A 24,194-nucleotide genomic window follows, 5' to 3' on the forward strand; every position below is an offset into this window, starting at 1 on the left:
TATGCTACACAAAGTACTTTTAAATTGTACCTGGAATACAATTTAAGCACAGGATTCCCACCATACCTTACATTCGTCAGTATTAACTCCCATCGCTTCGTTCTGGCACGCCTGAGGCTGGGTATAGTCCACCATTTGGTGGCCTTCCCTACTGTAAAGAAGCCGGGGTCCTGCCCGTGCCCATGCAATGGGAAATCGAAACAGAGTATCTGCCACTTTTTACTACTTTGCAACTTTTATACTGGTTTTAGAAAGTTTTATCTAAAGCAACTATTTTTAGAATACAGTACGTGTGACATAAGAGCTGCAATGCAACTGTTGTTTGACCTGTCGTCCCCTAATGTATGTTACTGTGTAGCCACCTATGTTCTTAAATGCATCGGGCACAGGAAATCAATCATTATATGATCTCTGTTGGAAAAGACACCCATTGACCAACTGTGAGCTACTGCCAAACCTTTTGCATTTCTCTTATACATGAACTTTGGTTATTATTATGTTTTTAGATCCCGTATCAACTGTTCCCTTGGTTCTGTACCCCTCCGGATTTATACTTTTAAAACTGCTTGTATATAATTGCTGCTAAAATACGTAAGAGATTTTATAGACATTGCACTTTAGTTAACCTTGCATATTTTTGCACATACTATTGAACTTTATGCCCAGTTCAGGCCTCTCTTTGACTTGTACATAATTGCTGCTAAGATACGTAAGAGATTTTATAGACATTGCACTTTAGTTATCCTTGCATATTTTTGCACATACTATTGCACTTTATGCTCAGTTTAGGCCTCTCCCCGACTGGTACTACCTCACTTGGCATGTTTCGCACTAGATTTTAAAATTGCTGCTAAATACAACGGTCAATTTTTGCATATTTTGCACATATTATTGCACTTTACGCCTAGCATAGGTCTCTTGTCTAGTACCATCTTATTTGCATGCTGCATCAAACGTTTAAAATGGCTGCTACATATAAGTGATTATTCTATGGTTAATAAATGTGATATGTTTTGCATTAATTTGCTAAATTGCTGCTAAATACTATGTCCAATTTTTGCTTATTTTGCACATATTACTGCACTTTACGTCCAGCATAGGCCTCTTGTTTAGTACTATCCCACTTGGCATGCCTTGCACCAAACGTTTAAATTGACGCTATATTTAGTGATTATTTTCTATTTTTCAGGTTTTTAACTTGATTGGCTGTATTAATGTAATTGTTTTAGCAAGTTTCATCATTCTTTAATCCTTTATAAAAGTGACTTCAATTGTATTCATGAATGTTGCTATATGGTTGTACCTGTACAAACCGAATAAAGCATTTTGAAACGAAACGACTCCCTTACTTAAAAAAGCTGGTAAGGACATAAACAACCCTGCCAACTATCGACCCATTTCGCAGTTGCCATACCTTTCATAGGTATTGGAAAAATTAGTGAACAAACAGTTATCAAACTATCTGGAAACTAATGACCTGCTCGATGTCTCGCAGACAGGCTTCAGGTCGAACAACAGTACCGAGACAACTCTCTTGGCAGTACTGGATGACATCAGAAGCCAGGTTGATGAAGGTAAAACGGTGGCCCTGATATTGTTAGATTTATCAGCGGCTTTTGATACCGTATCTCATAACCTCCTGATGCAAATGTTAGCTGCAAAAGGACTGCAGGGAAAAGCCTTGACCTGGTTGAATTCTTTTTTATCAGACTCACAATCTGTCCGATTAGGCAGCTACACCTCTACACCCTGTAAGATCAAGTATGGTGTACCACAGGGGGCATCATTAAGTCCAACATTATTTAATGTTTATGTATCATCATTGGCCACTATCGGGAAAAAGTGGGGCGTTAACATCTGCTCATACGCCGATGATACACAACTAATGATTGCCTTAGATGGTGAAGAAGATCCCAAAAATAGACTGCTCAACTGCCTTTCTGAACTATCCAGATGGATGCATAATCACTGTCTGAAATTAAATGCCGATAAATCGGAGATTTTACTGTTCGGCGGTTCCCAACAACTTTATGATGACACCTGGTGGCCCAACATTCTTGGTGCCCCCCCCCAAACCAACCCAGATGGCGAGGAATTTGGGAATCTACATTGACAATAAATTGTCAATGAAAAACCACGTGACAACTATCTGTGGTAAAGGCTTTGCACTACTGAAAATGCTACGAAGAGTGTTTCCATGGATTCCCCTGGAATGTAGAAAGATCTTAGTACAGTCACTACTAATTAGTAGACTTGACTACGGGAATTCCCTATTCGTTGGCATGGCAGATTACCTATTCTCAAAATTACAGCTTGTTCAGAATGCGTCAGCAAAAGCTGTATGTAACAAAAGAAAATATGACTCCGCTACAAATTGTCTGAGAGCCTTACACTGGTTGCCAATGAGAGAAAGAGCCACATTTAAAATGCTGTGCATCACCCACAGAGCATTGCACAAAACAGGCCCAACCATCCTAAAAAACAGAATTAATTTCTATGTTCCAAATAGAAATCTTTGCTCCCAACACACAGCAAGAGCGATAACCACTCGAATAAAGAAGGTTAGGACGGGAGGCCGTGCCTTCTCACACTTAGCAGCAAACCTGTGGAACAATTTACCGACAGATCTGAGACTCACAGATGACTATCTTATCTTTAGGAAAAAACTTAAAACAACACTGTTCCCTAATACCCACTAAATCACAATATCACCATCAACAACTACCAGTTACATGTACATTGTTAATTTTAGCGCCATGATATCCTTTTAGGATGAATGTCAGCGCTTTATAAATACTTTTTACCATTACCATTACCATGGTTCGAGCATTGGAGAACCATCGCTGCCGTTCCCAGCCCTAATTCTTTTTGGGTTTTTTGCTCCTGTTGAGCAGTTTCCATTCCCTGTTTTTGTTTCTGTTCTAAACAAAGAAAAAAGAAGAAAAAAAAGTTATTTTCAGAACTACCTCTAATTCTCATCAAAGAGCTATATTCTTAAAAAAATGAAAAAGAGTAAGTGAAGTGGAGTGCATTGATAATGGAAAGGAAAATGAGTAAGAAAGAACAGAAAGGTATGAGAGGAGAAAGGAAGTGAAGTAGTGTTGGGAAGGAAAGTAAGGAGAAGGAGAGTGAACATGGGGAATTTGGATATTCAAAGAAAATGTTGAAAAGGAAGGATAAGAAAAGATGCATTGCTGGAGTTGCATCATTTTTGTGACACACTCCAGCAATGCATCACTTTTGCGCTTACAGATACGTCTGAAATACTGACGTATCTGTATGTATGCAAAAGGGACGTATTGATGCAAGAAAGGGTTGTAGAGGTGACGCAGTGAAATCTATGAGATATCACTGCGTCACTTTTAGGACGCTGTTGCGTCCAAATCTTGCGCCTGTTTCACAGCAGGCGTAAGACTGATGCAGGCCCTTTCACATGGGGCCTGGCCCCATGTGAAAGGATGCATTGCTGGAGTTGCATCATTTTTGTGACACACTCCAGCAATGCATCACTTTTGCGCTAACAGATACGTCTGAAATACTGACGTATCTGTAAGTACTTGCCACATAATACGTCATATATTTAATATGACGCATAACTAGAAGACTGAAGGCCTCATTTATGAGGCCATGCGTCACTTTAACGCCACAGGTAAATCACTTTTTGTGACGCACCAGTGCTGTAAAAAATGCACCTTATTCAGTCATATTTACAAAGTGACGCATCTAGGTAGATGCGTCACTTTGTAAGCTCCTGCACCACATTATACCTACGTCAGGTGTAATGTATGCAAAAGGTACGTATTGACGCAAGAAAGGGTCGTAGAGGTGATGCAGTGAAATCTATGAGATATCACTGCGTCACTTTTATGACGCTGTTGCGTCCAAATCTTACGCCTGTTTCACAGAAGGCGTAAGACTGATGCAGGCCCTTTCACAAGGGGCCTGGCCCCATGTGAAAGGATGCATTGCTGGAGTTGCATCATTTTTGTGACACACTCCAGCAATGCATCACTTTTGCGCTTACAGATACGTCTGAAATACTGACGTATCTGTATGTATGCAAAAGGGACGTATTGATGCAAGAAAGGGTCGTAGAGGTGACGCAGTGAAATCTATGAGATATCACTGCGTCACTTTTATGACGCTGTTACGTCCAAATCTTGCGCCTGTTTCACAGCAGGCGTAAGACTGATGCAGGCCCTTTCACATGGGGCCTGGCCCCATGTGAAAGGATGCATTGCTGGAGTTGCATCATTTTTGTGACCAACTCCAGCAATGCATCACTTTTGCGCTTACAGATACGTCTGAAATGCTGACGTATCTGTAAGTACTTGCGACATAATACGTCATATATTTAATATGACGCATGACTAGAAGACTCATTTATGAGGCCATGCGTCACTTTAACGCCACCGGTGCGTCACTTTTTGTGACGCACCAGTGCTGTAAAAAATGCACCTTATTCAGTCATATTTACAGTCATATTTACAAAGTGACGCATCTAGGTAGATGCGTCACTTTGTAAGCCCCTGCGCCACATTATACCTACGTCAGGTGTAATGTATGCAAAAGGGCCGTATTGACACAAGAAAGGGTCGCAGAGGTGACGCAGTGAATAAACTGAGTTTTCCCCATGCTACGCTCCCCGGTCCACTCCCCGGTGCGCGTACCGGGCGCTCCCCCCGTGAAAATCTATTTTTTTTTTTTGCCCCGCGGGCCCTTTTATAGCCCCCACATCAAACCTAGGGGGTCAGGGGGGGTCTACCCTGCCCCCTTATGGTCATTTCCCCCTTTGTTTTTGCCACCTCTTGTGTCTCGATCCTACCGAGACACAAGATGGCGGCCGCTCCGGACTGTTTCGAATGTTTACAGACACCCGAGAGCCAATCAGCTTTCCGTGCGCAAGTCGCGTAGCGCAGCCGGTGCGCTCCCTGGTGCGCGTACCGGGGCGCGCCTATAGATATATATATTTTTTTGAACCTAAATTACTCAAAAACCACTGGAGCACATATCTTGAGACACAGCAAAGGCACATCGGGCTACCAGTCCCTACAATTTTGCCAAGTTTGGTGCAAATCCATTCAGCCGTTCGGGCTAAAAGTGAGTTCGACCGCCCTATGGAAATTAACATGGAGAAAACATGTTTTGGGACCCCCCTTTTATCTCGGCCCCCGCTTGACGAATCCCCCCCACATTTTCAGGGAAGGAGTGGAGCGGGCCACGAACTTTGAGAAATTTGCGAAGATTCGTCCACCGGCGCCAAAGTTATTCCCAATAGAATGTTGCTGATTTCCTATGGAAAGTAGATCCTAACTATAGCGGTAGCCAGTAGGTATATATAGTTAGGACCTAGTTTCCATAGGAAATCCCCAACATTCTATTGGGAATAACTTTGGCGCTGTTTGATGAATCTTCGCTAAATTCTCAAAGAAGATGGCTCGCTCCGCTCCGCTCCTTCCCTGAAAGTTTGGGGGGGATTCGTCAAGTGGGGGCTGAGAAAAAAGGGGGGTCCCAAAACGTGTTTTCCCCATGTTAATTTCCATAGGACCTTTAGACTCAGCTACAGCTTGAACCGCTGAAGGGAATTACACCAAACTTGTCAAAATGGTAGTGTCTGGTATGCAGATCACGCTTTTGGTAAAATAGTGTAAATCCCTCCAGTGGTTCCTGAGAAAATTAGAAGAGAAATCAATTATATATCTATAAGCGCACACGCGTGCACGCACCCCGCGAATTTTCGGAATTTCTTTTTAGGGGGGGGGGGCTTGGGGGGCTTCTGTCATATATTTTATTGTGTTTTATTTTAATTTCGAGGGCGCTCACCCCTCGTTTTACTGCCGAGATCACCGCCGCGGCCCGAGCCGCCTTAAGATGGCCGCCGCCTGGTTGTGGGCGGGGCCGGGAGGATGTGGTTTCCGCTTCCCCCTGCCTGGGGGAAGCCTGTGCCTGCTGGTCTCCCGTGTCAAGGGGGAGACCGGATAATGATGCCGGCTGGTGCGGGGCTGGTGCGGGGCTCCCGTGTGCTGAGGAGCCCCGGGAAAAGAGGAGACGTCGTCGTGAGCGCTGATTGGCTCCTCCTGCAGCCCTGCCTGCACAGGTGTGTGCTCTGATCTCAGCGCACACCCGTGGAACTGGAGGGACCGGCAGTTGGAGCAGCATCGGCAGGGTGGCCGGAGTGTGCTAGAGGCAGCGAGGAGCTGGAAAGACGAAAGACTGGTGGCTCGAAAAGCCTTTGCTGTAAGGACGGCTGCGCTGTAAGGACGGCTGCGCGGGGGCTGTTGAAGCGGCAGTGAGGAGATGGTAAGCGCCGTATACGCCTGCGGTCTGTGGACTGCGGACATGGAGGAAGGAATTGAAAACCGGTGTTGTTACTGGCAGTGAGAGAGGAGTAACTGCAGTGGTGTTTAAAAGCGGGCACATTTTTGGCTTTAACAAAAAAGAATAACTACGGGATTTCTGCAGCTGGGGGCCAGTGTTAACAGCTATTGAAGCACTGCTACGAGTTAGCATGCCTCCCAAAATGGCCTGCGGGGGAAATCAAAGCTGTGACTGAAGCTGTGAGCAGGGCGCAACTTGCTGGGTGTTCTGTTAAGGGAGCACTAGAGGGAGCGGAAGGGCTCATGGAGAACCCACTGCAAGGTGGTGAACAAGGGGCAGTGAGCAAAAAAGTACCACAAATACTCCTAGCAGGAAATAGGAAAAAACAGCCAAACCCGCATGTACCTAAGGTTCACCCGCGTAGCTATGGGGGGGGGCGAGGGGGGCGGTCCGCCCCAGGCGGCACTATTTTCGGGGTGGCGGGCTTTATAATTTATTTGCGGACACTGACAGTGTCCGCAAATAAATTATGAAGGCCGCCATCATGGGCAATCAGTGCTGCGCAGTTGGCGGCATGGAGGGTGACTCTCTGATAGTGCCCTGGGTGTCGTATGAGAGACGCCTGCATATCTTTGGCACGTTTAACTGGAGAGCCTCCGTTGGATTGTAGCTGCCTTTGGGGGGTCTGTGAAGCATTCTGTGCCCATGTGCGTCCCAGGCTGCACTCCTGGCTTCACAGAAGCCTATAACACATTCTCTCTGCCGTTCTTATTTCAGTGGAGTATTTTAGTTGAAGTGCCTGTTTGGAAGGAGCACACGTACCGCCCCCTGCGCTGCAGTGACGACATCACGTGCTCCACCACTGCGCGCTTTCGAGTCTTGAGAGTGCAGGGAGATGTGTACCAGCTTATTGATCTTGTTTTAAAGAACACAACGAAAAGATGTTAAAAGCGTGTTTTAAGAACATTGGAACCAGTGCGTTTTTTGTTCCTGCTGAACACCTATCATTAACTGGGATTTTCAGCGGTCTCATTATCCCGTTTAACTGGCTACATGACTGCATTACCTGATTACGATCTGGACTCTTACGCTTCTGTGAGGGTATGTGATGGACCTATGATATTTCTATCTGCTTTATTGCTGGATGTCTGGCTGCATAGAATGGTGTTTAACATTGTTCTTTTTAAATCAACCCACCAATGTTAAGATAGGTAGAATACACGGTTATCATTCAAATATTTGGATCTTTGAGTAAACCTCTACAGCTGAGATGTTACTGTTTGAACCATAAACGATGTACGTGTAAGCTTCCTTTTTACTCGGATACCTAGGTAATTGATGCAACGTTCTGTTTTAAAGACACTGTATCCATTGCCTTATGTTTTGGATTTATTTAGTGCACCAAGACCGACTCAGTAGGTCCAGGAATAGCAGCTTGGAAAAGGAATAGATTTCTTTAGTGATCCGGTCCAACATGTGGTGTTTGCAGGCATTTTAGAAAGGGGCGGAAAGGGCAATTATATAGCAGATGAATCTATGGCCATGATTTCGATACAGTCCCAGGGTCTGACATAAAACTGTGGCTGTATTATGATGAATTTAAGAAATGATGGGGAATATTATTAAGAAGAATGGCAAACATACTACCCTGTCAACCCATCCATCCATTCATCCATCCATTGACCCATCCTTCATCCATCCGCACCCTACCATCCATCCACACAACCGTTCACCTATCGATCCACCTATTTTTATTCAATGTATTCTGCTACAAATTACTTGCATACCTTTCACCTATCCTCAAACACTGCTCACCCTGCACACTCACCCACCATTTACTACGCACAGTCACCCTGACATTGTGCAGGCAGTCTGATACTGCTCACCCACCACTCACACAGTCCACCATCCAGCCATCATACATCCATCCATTATTCATTCATTCATGCATGCATGCATCCATCCATCCAGCTATCCACCCAACATGCATCCACCCATGCATCCATCCATCCACCCTGCATCCAACCATCATGCATCCACCCAGCATTCATTCATCCACCCACCCATCATGCATTCACCCATCATGCATCCACCCAACAATCATTCATCCATCATGCATCCACCAGCCATCCATCCATCTTCCAGCCAACAATCATGCATCCATCCAACACCCAACCACCCTCCGGCCCACCAATCATGCACCCCATTCATCCACCCACCCATCCATCCATCCTGCATCCATCCATCATTCATGCATCCATTCACCCATCTATCATGCATGCATCCATCCATGCATCCACCCAACAATCATTCATCCATCATGCATCCAAACATCGTTCATGCATCAAAAATCGGATCCCTAGGGCTGCTCAGGTGGTCCCACAAGGATATTAACATATTTAAACGTTATCCGCTAAATAGAATTAGCATTTTCAAAACCTTGCAAATTCACTGAAAAAACCATAGGTTTCTGGCCTTATATATATATATATTAGCTTTTAAAAAACCAATGAAATTCACTGAAAAAACCATAGGTTATACACTATATATAGTTAGGAATTAGCCTTTAAAAAACCAATGAAATTCACTAAAAAACCATAGGTTTTAGGCCTTATATAGTTAGGAATTAACCAATGAAATTCGACATATAGTTAGTTGCACTAACTATATATTTCGCGCATCCGCAATCCAATGCTGATGATGTCACATATTACATCATTCATGACATGGTCAGTGACATCACTGATGACTGGATGATTCTGCTACCGGTGGCTGTGTGCAGTAACCCCTGCTGGTGTGATGTTCTCATTTGGGGCAACTTGTGTTTTACTATATTCAGCGGCTAGCCTGGCCGCAAAGATGTCCCACCGCTGTGTTAAGGGTCCTTGGCATTCGACATCGAGCGCTGTGAGGAGAGCAGGGGGCCTAACCGCCGGATTTTCATTGGCGGAATCACCAGCAGCCTTCCAAGAGCCCGTGCCCACAGGGGTTGACATTGAGTGAACTTTTCAATTTGAACTGCAGTGCCCAACCGGGTTTTTGAAGGAACTAATTGGTCTAAGCAGCGATGGGCAATACTACATAGACCATGATGCCTTGCTTTGCTGACGCCCATGGAGGCGGGACTAATATTTAATAGTGTGTACCACTCTAAAACCACTGTTCTTGCACAATTTGAAGAGAGCCAGTGATCAAGAGCGTTACCCGCTCGAAACGCGTTTGGCAGTCACATACGTACCTTGGATGGATGACTGGATGATTCTGCTACCGGTGGCTGTGTGCAGTAACCCCTGCTGGTGTGATGTTCTCATTTGGGGCAACTTGTGTTTTAATATATATATATATATATATATATATATATATATATATATATATATATATATATATATATATATATATATTCACAGAAAAAACCATAGGTTTTACACACGTTATAGTTAGGAAGTAGCATTTAAAAAACCTATGAAATTCACTGAAAAAACCATAGGTTTGACACATGTTATAGTTAGCTGGAAATTTTACTGACATAAAACCAATGAAATTCCATGTTATAGATAGTTGGACTCACTATAACTTGCGCGTGCAATGCACTGCTGATGACGTCACATATTACATCACTCATGGCATGGTCAGTGACATCACTCATGACATCACTGATGACACCATCCTTGTGACATAGTGACAGACCTCCTTTCACTGTAATGTAATCCTTGAAACACATATTCAAAAATAGAAACTGAAATAAAAAAAATGCAGATACCCATATCAGTTACAACAAGTAATTCCACCATCTATATACACATCCACTCATACATATACTCACTCATCATATGAAATGATACACCTATACATCCTGTTACACACCGACAATCATCGAAAAGTTACTCACAGACATACTCACACGTGCAAATAAACTATTGAACATCCATTTATTTGAATATAGAGTTATACACACACTTCCACCTTACTTCTATTGAAAATTACACATATTTATTCTCTTAAACAATCACTTATAGAAACACATACTTATTTAAACAGGAACTCTTTCAATCTCTTACTCTCACATATACTCACTTATATACATCAATATTCACATATACTAGATTAAAACATATGTCGTTACTGATAAAGACACTAGTGAGACAGTCATTCACTCACTAACAAACACATATACACACTCATCCACCCATACAGTCCTGCACATATGCTGTCTTCAAAACACATACAAACAGAGAGTCAGTCACTCATGCATCTATGTGCTAAGTAATACCCCCACCAAACCATATAGACACTCATACTGATACTAAGAGAAACATCTAATAACCCATATACATACGCATGTAGCTACTTACCAACACATGTAGCCACTTATACACAAAGTGAAACACTAATATATATATTTAAATATTTAAACATTACTCACTAATATTTATTTTTCAGAAAGACACATATTCACTGGATGGTGACATCAGTGATGTCATGAGTGATGTCACTGACCATGTCATGAGTGATGTAATATGTGACGTCATCAGCAGTGCATTGCACGCGCAAGTTATAGTGAGTCCAACTAACTATACCATGGAATTTCATTGGTTTTATGTCAGTAAAATTTCCAGCTAACTATAACATGTGTCAAACCTATGGTTTTTTCAGTGAATTTCATAGGTTTTTTAATTCCTACTTCCTAACTATAACGTGTGTAAAACCTATGGTTTTTTCTGTGAATTTCATTGGTTTTTAAAATGCTAATTCAGAAAAATGTCGTGTATGCAACCTATACTTTTGGCAATAAAGTTCTGGCAATATTTTTTTCGAAAACAAGCCGTTTTCTTCACTGTTCAAGTTCCATAGAGACTCCTTGTAAAGCAATACAGAATTCGAAAGTCTGTATCTTGCCTTTTTTTAAACACATTAAAATTTGTCTGTAAATAAAAATAGCCTTACTAAACTTTCGTGCGCGACCCGGTGTGCGCACTCTCGGCAACAGTTGTCAATAAAATGGATATCGCATTTCCTGGCTTTCGTGCGCGACCGAGTGCGCGCACAGACCTATATATTTCGTGAAAACGTTGCGATTTGAACTTATTGAAATTCTTCATACACCCCTCAAAGAACTTATAGTACGTCAAAGAGACTGTACCTAGACTTTTTTATTCTTATGAAACTTTTCAGTAAATGGAGCCGAATGTCTTTTTAAACTTTTGTGCGTTACCGGATGTACACACCTTGGTATTTTTTTTTAGAAATATAAAACGTTTCATACTTTAACAATTGTGCGCTTAAATCCAGCTCAGAAGATATACAAAATCATGATGGTAGTTGGTTCAACCCGGACCGTTTATTAGAGGTAGATCGTCCGACTCCACTGGAAGACACCCCTAATAAAAAGGACATATATATAAAATGCGGACTAGCCGCTGTATCGTGCTAGCAAACTATAACATATAAATCGTTAGAAAAAACAAAAGGAATCGAGCAAAATCAGTAGGCCACTGATGAGATCTTTTTTTGACCTCGCTAAAATAGAAAAATTAGGAACAACCCCTCATGAGAAATATGAAACTAGTGAGAGAAACCGAGCTCGACGCCATGATGGCTGCAAGACAGCTCGGCTCCGCCGTCCACCCCACCCAAAATAACGACAAATATTATAAAGATACACAACACACCAGCAAAGTAACAGGGTAAAACGTTTTATTAAATAACTATTTACATGGCAGCCTACTGCAACATGAAAACAACACTTTCAATTGGTTCTTAATAGTTTCAATTCTGGAATTTACACGCAGCACTCCACCCACTTCCCTCACTATCTTTTCTACTCTCAGGAGACAACAACGTCCTACATCTTTTGGAAGACTTTGGTGAAATGGCTACCGTATCTCATTCATCTTCCGAATCTGACCAAAATGATCGACTACCTTTAATAAGAAAAAATAAATCTTTCATCTGGCAATTTTTCACTTATCCTGAAGATCAAAAGAAAGTGAATGCACCAAAAGTAACCTGCACGATATGTGACTTGGTTCTCTTAAGAAGAAATCCAGCAAAAAAATATTTCTTTTTCCATACATACCATGGTGCGGCATGTCAAACAAGTGCACCCTCTGCAATTTGCAGAGGCAACGACAAGAGCCCTGGCCACGCTATTACCATTAGAGGTGGCCAGCACATCTTCTGATCGACGACCTGTATCTCCATGCAGTGCAGAGATGGACTTCAGATATTTAACTATATATGGTCTATAACCTATGGTTTTTTCAGTGTTTTTCTTTGTTTTTTAATAGCAAATATCAAAATCTTTTTTGTGGAAAATGACTACAATTAGGTATACATAAGCGGCGTTCATTTATGTTCACCACAGCCATTGTTAAAAGTAAAGTGAAAGTCGCGAAACAGTGGCCACGCCATCTAGTCCCTTTTAGGCCCCATCATGCACGTAAGTAACAGCCATTTTCTGTGTCATGGCCTCTCTGCCCACTGCCAATAGCCTATGATTGTTCAAAATTGGTTCTCTTTGGGTCATTCTCTGTTCACAAATAAGCATAAAGTCGCAATACTCTATTTAGTTTTTGCAGATAGTGAAGGATAGGTAGTGCACACTTTTGTCCCCTTTGTAACCCGTCATGCCTATCTCTGCCCCATTTGTTGCTAGTTGGTTCAACCCGGACCGTTTATTAGAGGTAGATCGTCCGACTCCACCGGAGGACCCCCCTAATAAAAAGGACATATATATAAAATGCGTACTATCCGCTGTATTGTGCTAGCAAACTATAACATATAAATCGTTAGAAAAAACATGAATATAGAGAGAGGAACCGAGCTCGACGCCATGATGGCTGCAAGACACCGCGGCTCCGCCACCCACCCCGCCCAAAATAACGACAAACACTATGCAAATATTATAAATATATACAACACACCAGCAAAGTAACAGGATAAAATGTTGTATTAAATAACTATTTACATGGAACCTACTGCAACATGAAAACAACACTTCTAATTGCTTCTTAGTAGTTTCAATTCTGAAATTGAACACCCAGTACATCCAGAGGTCATGTCCGACAAGTTGTGTGGGGGGATACCTTGCTAATGCCGCCACCCCCACCACCTTCTGTTGGAAGGACTCTGGATATCCCTGCCTTGCACAAATGTCATAAGTTCTGGATGTTGAGAGCCATACTTCAGGGTCCGACAAGTTGTGTGGGGGGATGCCTTGCTAATGCCGCCACCCCCACCACCTTCTGTAGGAAGGACTCTGGATATACTTGGTCCCTGAGAGGCTTCGATGTCCCTGCCTTGCACAAATGTCATAAGTTCTGAATGTTGAGTGCCATACTTCAGGGTCCAAGAAACGCGGACTCGGAGGGGGCGCTTGGCGCCTGCCCCCTCCCCAAATCTTGTTCCCCTGATATGGCCTGAGATCGCCCACGACATAGGCGGCCGGCTCCCGGGGTCAGGCGGAACTTCTTGCCTTTTGATGCCTCTTCCATTCTGGACCTTGTCCCACAATCCGTTTGACCTGAAGACACGTCCTGCGGTGCCCTGGTCCAACCATCACATTTACACCGTCTCACCCGCCATCCGGCTGAATTGCACCCACTCTTCCGATACAGCGACAGGCGGCTGCCACGGAGCTCAGGAAATGGCGGTCGGCTCCACAGACTTGGGCCTGGCCTGCAAGGATGGCTCTGGGCAACCCTGGAACTCGGACGCTTGACTGCTAGGGCATGAGCCCCATTCCCAAAAGCGTCCCGTCAGCCTTGAAGATTCTACAAGAGTCACCGAGGCCCCCAACTCCTGCAGACTTCCGGTGGGGAGCGACTGCCATGATTGCTCGCGGAATGGCCACGACGTAGCCACGAGGTGCTCTCATGCTGACGCCAGCTTCAGTCTGAAACATCCAGAAACACTGTAGACTACCAATTCGATCAGTTCCGGTGGAGCCCCAACGACGTATCGCGTTCTTGCGTAATCCATCATATGACGCGCCGCGTTAGCGCACCCGGAAGTGCTCCGGTGCGCGAGGCGCGAAGCGCAGCTTCCCGGAAGCAATGCGGAGCGCGTAACCTAAGCAATTACATTTCAGTTGGTTCTCCCTCACAATATTTTCAATGTCACATAAAACTCGCCCATCACCCACTGCCATCTCTGGCTGTTTCCATGGTAACACCTCATTCTGCACCTGGCTGAAGGCACAGGTCAAAAGTTCATATCTCAACGTTCTACAGCAAAGTAACAACACTGTTTTCCCTCCAGAAACACCTGCCAATCCACAGCTCTGTTACATGTCTTTTTTTTTCACACCCAATAGTACTTTTCGTTTAACATAAACATTAACATGCAACGTACTGTTCAATCTCCACTTCTTACAATCAACCAATCATTTTTATTTTTTAAACCACACCCAGCCTCTTCCTTTTTCTTTATTTAGAATTTCAACTTCTAACTACCATTCCACTTCCAGAACCGATCGGAGGACGACTACAAATCCCTTGAAAATGAACGTCTGGCTAATAGGACACAGTTATATTCACTGGAGTGAAAAATATGCAGTAAGCAGACGAATTTGCAACCTCAGCTTACCAAATGTACACATAACATGGATTTCCAAAAGAGGATTGAAATGTCACCAATTGATTCCATTGGTGAAAACTTTTATGTATCTCCCAGAACCAGACCTTATAATTGTGCACTGTGGTGGGAACGATCTAGGCACAATCACTGGGGTAGGTCTGGAAATGCTTCTAAAAGACACCTTTCGACAATTGATGACACTTTTTCCTCGATCTGCCTTGGTATATTCCAATATATGCCAAAGACAGAAATGGAATTGGTCCAATCACCATTGTGCACAATTTGAGAAAGCAAGGAGACATGTAAATAAATCTGTTTCTGCGTTCCTCAGAGATTATAGCATGGGTTCTATTTACCACAACAACTTGCGATACCACATGCAAGACGTCTATAGGAGAGACGGTGTTCATTTCACGAATGAGGGAAACAGAATCTTCCTCTGCAACATCAGGCTCTGCATCGGTACTTACTTATAAATGCAGAAAACACTCAATTAACACAATGGCTCTTTTCAGAGCCACCTTATATCTAAGCACTCAAACTTCTGATTTATCTCCATTTTCACACTCTTGTAAAAAGGTGTGCGCGACCGAGTGCGCGCACCACGCAACTTTAAAAAAAATATATATATATATATTTTCGCCTTTAAGGGCCTTACTGCACACCCTGAGAAAACCTACGCAGCAAAACAATCTCTACCTTCTCCCCTTTCCATATTCCAACGCTTTGAAATCAACAATATATTTACTCGCAATGACAAAATGGCGGTCAACACTTCCTGATTTCCTTCGAATCGAACGTTAACAGACGTCACGCAACAAAATTCCGCTCGCGCGCGCAGCCGTTTGGGTGCGCGCACGTGTGCGCGCGTATAAATATATAATTGACTTTAACTTTAATTTCCTCAGCAACTACTGAACGGATTTACACCATTCCAAAAAAAGCGTAATCTGCGAGCCGGACTGTACAGTTTTGCCAAATTTCTTATAAATCCATTCACCCGTTCGACCTGTAGCCGAGTCTAAAGGTCCTATGGAAAATAACATGGAGAAAACACGTTTTGGGACCCCCCTTTTATCTCAGCCCCCACTTGACCAATCCCCCCCAAACTTTTAGGGAAGGAGCGCAGCGGACCGAGCCATCTTCTTTGAGAAATTCGCTAAGATTCTTCAACCAGGGCCAAAGTTATTCCAAATAGAATGTTGAGGATTTCCTATGGAAACTAGGTCCTAACTATAACTACCTACTGGCGACCGCCAGTAGGTAATATATATATATATATATATATATATATATATACAGCACGTGACTCCTCTGGATCTCTCGGTGTTTCAGCAACCACGCAGCACACCAGCAAACAGGAAGGAGACGGACCACATCACATCAGCAGAGTTGTTTTTTATTGAACAACAGAAAGCAGCTACGCGTTTCTGGCAAGATGTGCCCTTGTTCACGCTGCAACTAGTACATCAAACTCAATGCTTTTTTATATGCTAATTATACATAGTGACCATCCCCTCACAGTGACATAGTGAGTCATGTGACTTCATAGAAATAAACAACATACTTCCACAGTAAAATGACAGTGTATCTAATGGAACATTACCAAAAGGACAGAAAAACATCACTGGTTAAATCCAGATATTGTTATACATGAATCATAAATTCTCACCGGTTAAATCCACCTATGACACTCATGTATCTCATACAGCCTATCCAGTGTATAATAGAAATAAAATCCCTTACTTAAAGAGCAGATAAACATCTACTTCACAGTAAACCATAACGGGGAAATTCTAATATCTACAATTCAGGCTTATGGGTATATCCGTCTATGTACCAGCGGTCGTATGATAAAGTGCTAAGTGAGTAAAGTGCTACATTTGTAAAAAGTGCATGAGAAAAGAAAGCTAAACCAGCTAAAGTGCAATACCAGTCATTATATCTAGTACGATAAGCAAATATATATTCACAGATGGATAGATGGTGGGTTATTGATAAACCTATCATTTCATGTGTATATTTCACGTACTTTAATAATAATAAATAGTATAAATAGTTAAAAAGGAAGGAACCTAGAACAATAAACTATACCTGGGTTTATGATAATCACATGTCGATGTATAATAACCTTTCAATTTCATAGGCCTATATATACACAATTCTAAATTTCATATTTACAACCCACATTGATTTACATATGCTTATTTACAAAGTTCACCTCCATTGTCCCATTAACTAATCATATATGTACAAGAGTAGAAAAATAGGAAAATAGAAAAATAGAAAAACAGTAGCAAAACAGTATCAAAACCGTATCAACGTTTCTGAAAAAGGGGAAAAGTAGAAAATTACAAAAGTACAAAAGTACAAAACTCTTCATATATATATACATATGTATAAATGTATATACAATGGATCCATATATACACATAAATACATACATACATAAATTAATACAATTCATCAAGGATTCTAATCATTCCAAATTTACAGACCAGTAGAAAAGGTTATGCAACCATATATACAATTTAGGTGACCAAAATAAGCAGACCCAAACTCAACCTCAAAATAGGGAACCTAACTAAGAGGGAGAAAGATAGTGGGGATGGGTCTGTGTCTATCAACAGAAAATATGCAGGGACAGGAGATTGATATGGTTATAAGAAGTGGTGTAACTCATCTATGTTATTCAAACCATTGGGCCAGCGTGTGTCGAGCTCCAATATCATCCTAGTTTCTAGCTGTCTTAACCGTGACTCCCTATCTCCTCCCTATCTCCTCCTATATGTATATATGTATATATGTATATATATATATATATATATATATATATATATATATATATATATATATATATATATATTCACTGAAAAAACCATAGGTTTCAGCCACGTTATAGTTAGCTGGACATTTCACTCGTACAAAACCATTGAAATTCCCCCGTTATAGTTAGTTCAGCTAACTATAACTCGCGTGCCCGCAATGCACTGCTGATCACGTCACATATTATATCACTCATGACCTGGTCAGTGACACCACTCATGAAATCACTGATGTCATCTCAAATGACATCACTGATGACATCATCCATTGGGCATTTATGGATCTATCCACTGCTTTCGATCTTTGCCTCATTACACCTCTCTGCAACGAGCCCCCTGGCGCATACTGGAGGTTCCTGGTGGGCTATTTGGCCCCCAGGGACCCCCAGTAGGCAAGGGGTATTAGTTCCTCTCTGCAAACGCGCCAGGGGACTGCGCTGCAGAGAGGTATAAAAAGGGCGTGGCCTCATTACACCTCTCTGCAATGCAGCCCCCTGGCGCATGCTGGAGGTTCCTGGTGGGCTAGTTGGCCCCCAGGGACCCACAGTATGCAAGGGGAATTAGTTCCCCCTCTGCAAACGCACCAGGGGGCTGCATTGCAGAGAGGTGTAATGAGGCCACTCCCCTTTTTACACCTCTCTGCAACGCAGCCCCCTGGCGCATACTTGAGAATCCGGGTGGGCTAGTTGACCCCCAGGGAACCCCAGTATGCAAAGGGAATTAGTTCCCCTATGCAAACGCACCAGGGGGCTGTGCTGCAGAGGGATGGAAAAAGGGGCGTGTCATCATTACACCTCTCTGCAACGCAGCCCCCTGGCGCATACTGGAAGTTCCTGGTGGGCTAGTTGGCCCCTAGGGACCCCCAGTATGCAAGGGGAATTAGTTCCCCCTCTGCAAAAGTGCCAGGGGGCTGCGTTGCAGAGAGGTGTAAAAAGGGGTGTGGCCTCATTACACCTCTCTGCAACGCAGCCCCCTGGTGCATACTGGAGGTTCCTGGTGGGCTAGTTGGCCCCCAGGAACCCCCAGTATGCAAGGGGAATTAGTTCCCTCTCTGCAAACACGGCAGGGGGCTGTATTGCAGAGAGGTGTAATGAGGCCACGCCCCTTTTTAAACCTCTCTGCAATGCAGCCCCCTGGCACATACTGGAGGTTCCTGGTGGGCTAGTTGGCCCCCAGGGACCCCCAGTATGCAAGGAGACTTACTCCCCCAACTTAGAAAGCGCTACAGGGCCTGTTTGCACATTGGTGAAGGTAGGGGCGGGGCTTGAGGTGATATCTGTGCAAACATGCCCTGTGGCGGGTTTTAAGTTTGGGAATTAATTCCTCTTGAATCCAGAGGTCCCCTAGGGGCCAACTAGTCCAACAGGTACCTCCAGTAAGCGCCACAGAGCTGAGTGTTGTAAAAAGGGGGTGTGCTCTCTGAACACCTCTCTGCAAAGCAGCTCCCTGGCGCATACTGGAGGTACCTCATGGGCTAGTTGGCTGACAGGGGACCTCAGGATAGAAGAGGAATTAATTCCCCAACCTAAAACGCACCACAGGGCGTGTTTGCACACATCACCTCAGGGTCCGCCCCCTTCCTTCACTATTGAGCACAATATTCCTCTAAAATCAGCGGAACTATGAATTCCGATTTACTCACCTGTTAACACGAGAGATGTCAGTGCTGCATCTTTGAGGCCCATACGGACCCTGAAAAGTAAATCTAAGCGTACTTACCAGTAACTTGTATTTCCTTCCATAGGAATCTATTGTGTGGTTTTCACCAGAAAAGTTTCTAAGTGTCTATTTTTGAAACGTACAAATATTCCTCTAAAACCAGCCGAACTACGAATTCCGATTTACTCGCCTGTTATCAGGAGAGACCTTAGTGCTGCATCTTTCAGCCCACTACTGATCCTGAAAAGTAATTCTAACCATACTTACACTTTTTAGTGTGGAATTTTGGAACTTTAAAAAAATTCCTCTAAAATCAGCCGAACTACAAATTCCGATTTACCCACCTGTTATCAGGAGAGACCTCAGTGCTGCATCTTTCAGCTCACTACTGTCCCTGAAAAGTAATTTTAACCGTACTTACCAGTAACTTGAATTTCCTTCAATAGGATATCATAGCCTGCTATATAAAATATATATAAATTTAAAAAATATAAAATAAAAAATAAAAATATTACAATTTCAATATTTTTAAAAACATGTTATTTTCAAATTATATTAAAAATATGTAATGTAATTTAAAAAATAAAATTTCAAAAAATAAATACTTTAAAACAATGTAGTAAATCAGTATAAAAAAATTAACAATTAACCCCTTCCATGCTCATGACAAGGTCAACTCGTCATGGGTGTTACCTGCACTGTGGGTGTTGACCTTGTCATGAAACTATAGTATTCATAAATCATCAGCACAGGAGGGGAAAACCCCCTAGCAGCCAAGGTGTTAATACATTTAAAAATTCAGTGAATTTCTAAGGTTTTTTAAATGCTAATTCCTAACTATAACGCGGCTGAAACCTATGGGTTTTTCAGTGAATATAAATATATATATATATTGTCCTTGCTTATTTGTGAGCAGCACATCTAGTTCTGGTTCTTACTGTGTATCCTGGGGAACCTATTTCATCTTGTATGACAGGGCAAAGCAAAACTGCAATCCCCAAAGGCAGTTATAGAAAACAGTATTAGGTGAGAAAGTCTAACAAAGAACTTTTGAATGACCTAATGTATTCACCTCAAACTCTAAATTGTTGGATTTTTTAAGCCTGTGTAGGATTGTGCAACTTTAGTCCATGACCTGTGGCATCGAAATCTTATTGCTGCACGCTAGCCCCATCCATAGTAAAGCTCCAATCGCCTAACAATATTCTTGTACCAAGACAAAGTTGTATAGGTTATCTAGTTCATAAAAACATTTTTTTAATACTATTTAAAATGTTGAACTCCTTTGTTAAAAGGCTTAAAATAGTGATACAATGCTTGCATTGTGTGTGTTTTAGTGCCATGTTTTTGTTGTGAAAGATAGTTATTGGCGTTTTTTATTTATGTTACTATCACAATGCATATTTTGCACAATTTGAAGCTAATAAGACTGAAAACTAATTTGTATCAGTCACAAGAGTGACTGTATTTTTCTTTTTTATATCTTTAAATGGTTCTCTTCATCTCTGTCTCTAAGGTTGGTGAAATAGTTTGGCTTCCTGGCTGCTCCCAAAGGTGTCGGTGCAGCTCTTCAGGCCGCTTCACCTGTGTCAATAGCAGCTGTGGAGAAGGGCAGGAATGTGCAGTGAAGAATGAAAAGCTTGGTTGCCAGATGCCGGGGGCAATCTGCACAGTCACTGGCGATCCCCACTACCATTCGTTTGACAAGGCTGTGGCCAATTTCATGGGAACCTGCACCTACGAGATCAGCCAGGGGTCCGATTCCTCATCAGGATTCTCCTTCCGGGTGGTGGCAGAGAACAGACGTTACCAGAACCCTATAGTGTCCTTCGTATATCGGGTCACCATCTGGCTCAACAGTACTGAGGAGATTGTGAAGTTGATCTTTGAACAAGGAAAAGCTCCTCTGGTAAGATATGTTTTTGTATAATGAATGTCAATGTACATCATAAATGTTGCTGGGATTTCTGAGGACTTCCTCTCACTTATCTCATGACCCAATGGGGCATATTCTCAAGGAGCTATCGCAGAGTTAATGGCACTTTATCATAGCCAAATTTGTGATACATTTATCACCCTATTCACAAGCTGGTGATAACAGCCCATAGCACCAATTTACCTGCGATTGCAGCCGCAAAAAACATTGCCACAGATGAAACCGGCAACTATTGCTAATGAGATGCAGAGTAGGTTTTCCCGTGGCATAAGCCGCGACAACACCACTCCCCAACATTCTCAACAACCAACCACATCAGCGATAAGAGCACCAAACATGGGATAAGGCTTGTTTGCAGCAGGAAACTGACACCTGCTCTGACCTGGTGCAAAGTAGGACCACAGCCTGCACCACAAAAGGGGGCCCAGCCTAGAGCCATATCTGTAGAACAACAGATGCCATGGAGACACTGAACATGCGGCCGGACACCCAAGAGTGCCACAAAATCCACCGCCACCACCCACAGGACCACCCCCACCCCCCAGGGCACTCACCCTGGGCTCACCCCACCAATACCGGACCAAGACACTGCACATCAATGGCCCAAAATCAGGAAAAAAAGCACCCGCCTGTTGTCACGCAATTGCAGAAATCAACACCCATGTGAGTACGGAAATCCTGAGTCATTCATGCACCATTGAAAGACCAAACACTAATTTGTCGCAAAACAATTATTGTGAAGAGTCATAGAGGGCATCCCTGGACAATCTGTGAGTCACAGCCTGCAAGACAATATCCAAGATGAAAAGGTGTGTCAGGCACTCAGCAAAGGACAGGGAGAGAGAGTAAGAGAGAGACTAAACAAGGAGCGCAATGCCAATCATGCCCTTGGCCCATGCAAACATGCAAACAGCTGCGTGTGTCTCGAAATTCGTGTTCCCCAAATCACAGGCCTGGCATCAGAGTCAGCGCCAAGGCCACATCACATCTCAGAAATGCAAGCAGTAGTCAGACTAAAAACAGGAATAAAGCTCCATTGTTCACAAACACAAGTCGGAAGGCCAATCGACCCTCTAATCTTGGTCTTGAATGCAGCTGGCACACTCTGCGTGAGATACCAAACCAGCCTCCGACAACTCACACACCACGAACAGCACTAATGAAAAACCAACCTGCCCACCCCCAACACACACTTGTCCCTGCATGACCTACACTTGCAAGGATGCCCTTGACACAAGAGTCAAGAACTACCCATACGTCCAAACATTGCACACACATAAGACTCATTGCCCTGAGCTGTAGCATATCGTCCACAGAAGTGCCGCCAGTCTGAGGAATACTGGTGCTACGAGACCAGCAAAAGCAATGGCAGGCATTCCCGGGCACATGCACAACCCCTTGTAGTGTAGTTCCTATTTCCCTTATAGACCCTGCGCATTGCAATAATATACACTATAGTTTTGACATTGGACTGAGGTCAGTATGTCTGTACTGAGTACATTAAACTTAATTACTTGTGTGTGCCAGCTAACTCAGAGGTCACTAGAAACTTCTGGAATGAACAAGAAGGGATTAGTTTCTGACAACCGCATAAAAATGACTACTTTGTCTTCTTTTAGAATCGGAGCAGTCTCAGAATCGTGGAAACAATCGATAACAGTTTCACTAAGTCAATCGTGCATGCTTCGTTTCTACAGAGTTACACAAAATAGGTAGACGGGCGTTTCAATAAAAAAAGTTTATTGAACAGTCTTATTTCTTATGCAAGAGATATGAACTGCTACAATCATAAGACAGAATGCAAAGTATAATACGTACAGCGTTAGCAGTAAGATAAGATAATACTGCAATAGCATAGTTTGTAGCTATGACATTTATCCATAAAATACATACATAAATAACACAGGCTAAAATGTGAATACTCACCTGGTGCTTCTAAATAGTTCTACCCTAGTGTACTTAACCTAAGTGTAGTACGATGTAAGCAGTAAGTGCTATTTAGCTATATTTAGTATTTGTCAGAATTGCCAAGAGTCCCTTTATGTTCTAGTCTGCTCCATACCTTAGAATGAGAGAGGTTGGAATCTCTTTTCGGGTCTTGATCTCTAACACCCCACAAAGGGAGTTAGAAACACTGGAGCTTTATTCTCTGTGAGGAGGATGACAGCGTCTGGTCAGTGCGTCAGGTGGGTACTCTAATTCCTTCCGAACTTTCCGTATTGAGCTGTGTAGGTGAGCCGAGCCGTGGCTTGCCATGGTAAGTGCAGGTATATTTATACCTGAAAGGTGTTTAGGAATGCCAGTATTGACGTAAAAGTCGGGCAGAAGAAGGTCATGAATGAACCCCTAAGGAATAGATGTTTATGCATAATTAATGAGTTCTTGGAGAAATCAATAATTCGAGCAAGGGAAGTCCTAAAGGCTTAAGAGTCTGGTTTTCCAAGAACTCGTTGTGACGTGGGATGGACGGATGCAGGTGGCCATGTCTGTATTTGGATTACATGGCTAATGCCTAAATAAGGGCTTGAATTCTATACCTAAATAAGGGCAATGAGAGTTGTGTCTCCATAAGGGCAATGTACGGGAAACCTATGTACGGTATCTAAATCACCACACAACACCCACTCCAGTTTCGTGTGATCAATATTACTAAATGCTAAACAAATCTAAAATATAGTTACACATGAATCGCCAAAACCATGGCTAAAACATATTTCTAAAAATGCATTTTAAAACTGTTGCTATGCATGAAATGCAATGGTGCTGTACATAATAAAGCAATGTTTCATTCTAAGCACATATTTACAGTGAATGCTAAATTAATGAACATACATATATATATATATATACACATGATGGAATGGCTCGTAAATACCGAA

General features: G+C 42.8%; 1 protein-coding gene across 1 annotated transcript in view; it reads left to right on the forward strand.

Annotated features, from left to right (window-relative positions):
- LOC147659613 (IgGFc-binding protein-like) overlaps positions 1-24,194 on the forward strand; it is a 105,691-nt gene that overhangs the window by 37,471 nt on the left and 44,026 nt on the right. Inside the window, exon 7 of the mRNA XM_086951603.1 lies at positions 20,896-21,288. Within this exon, the coding sequence (XP_086807729.1) occupies positions 20,896-21,288 (393 nt within the window). The remainder of the gene's footprint in view (positions 1-20,895; positions 21,289-24,194) is intronic.

This window comes from Lissotriton vulgaris, unplaced genomic scaffold, assembly GCF_964263255.1.
Source record: "Lissotriton vulgaris unplaced genomic scaffold, aLisVul1.2 SCAFFOLD_506, whole genome shotgun sequence".
Lineage (NCBI taxonomy): Eukaryota > Metazoa > Chordata > Amphibia > Caudata > Salamandridae > Lissotriton > Lissotriton vulgaris.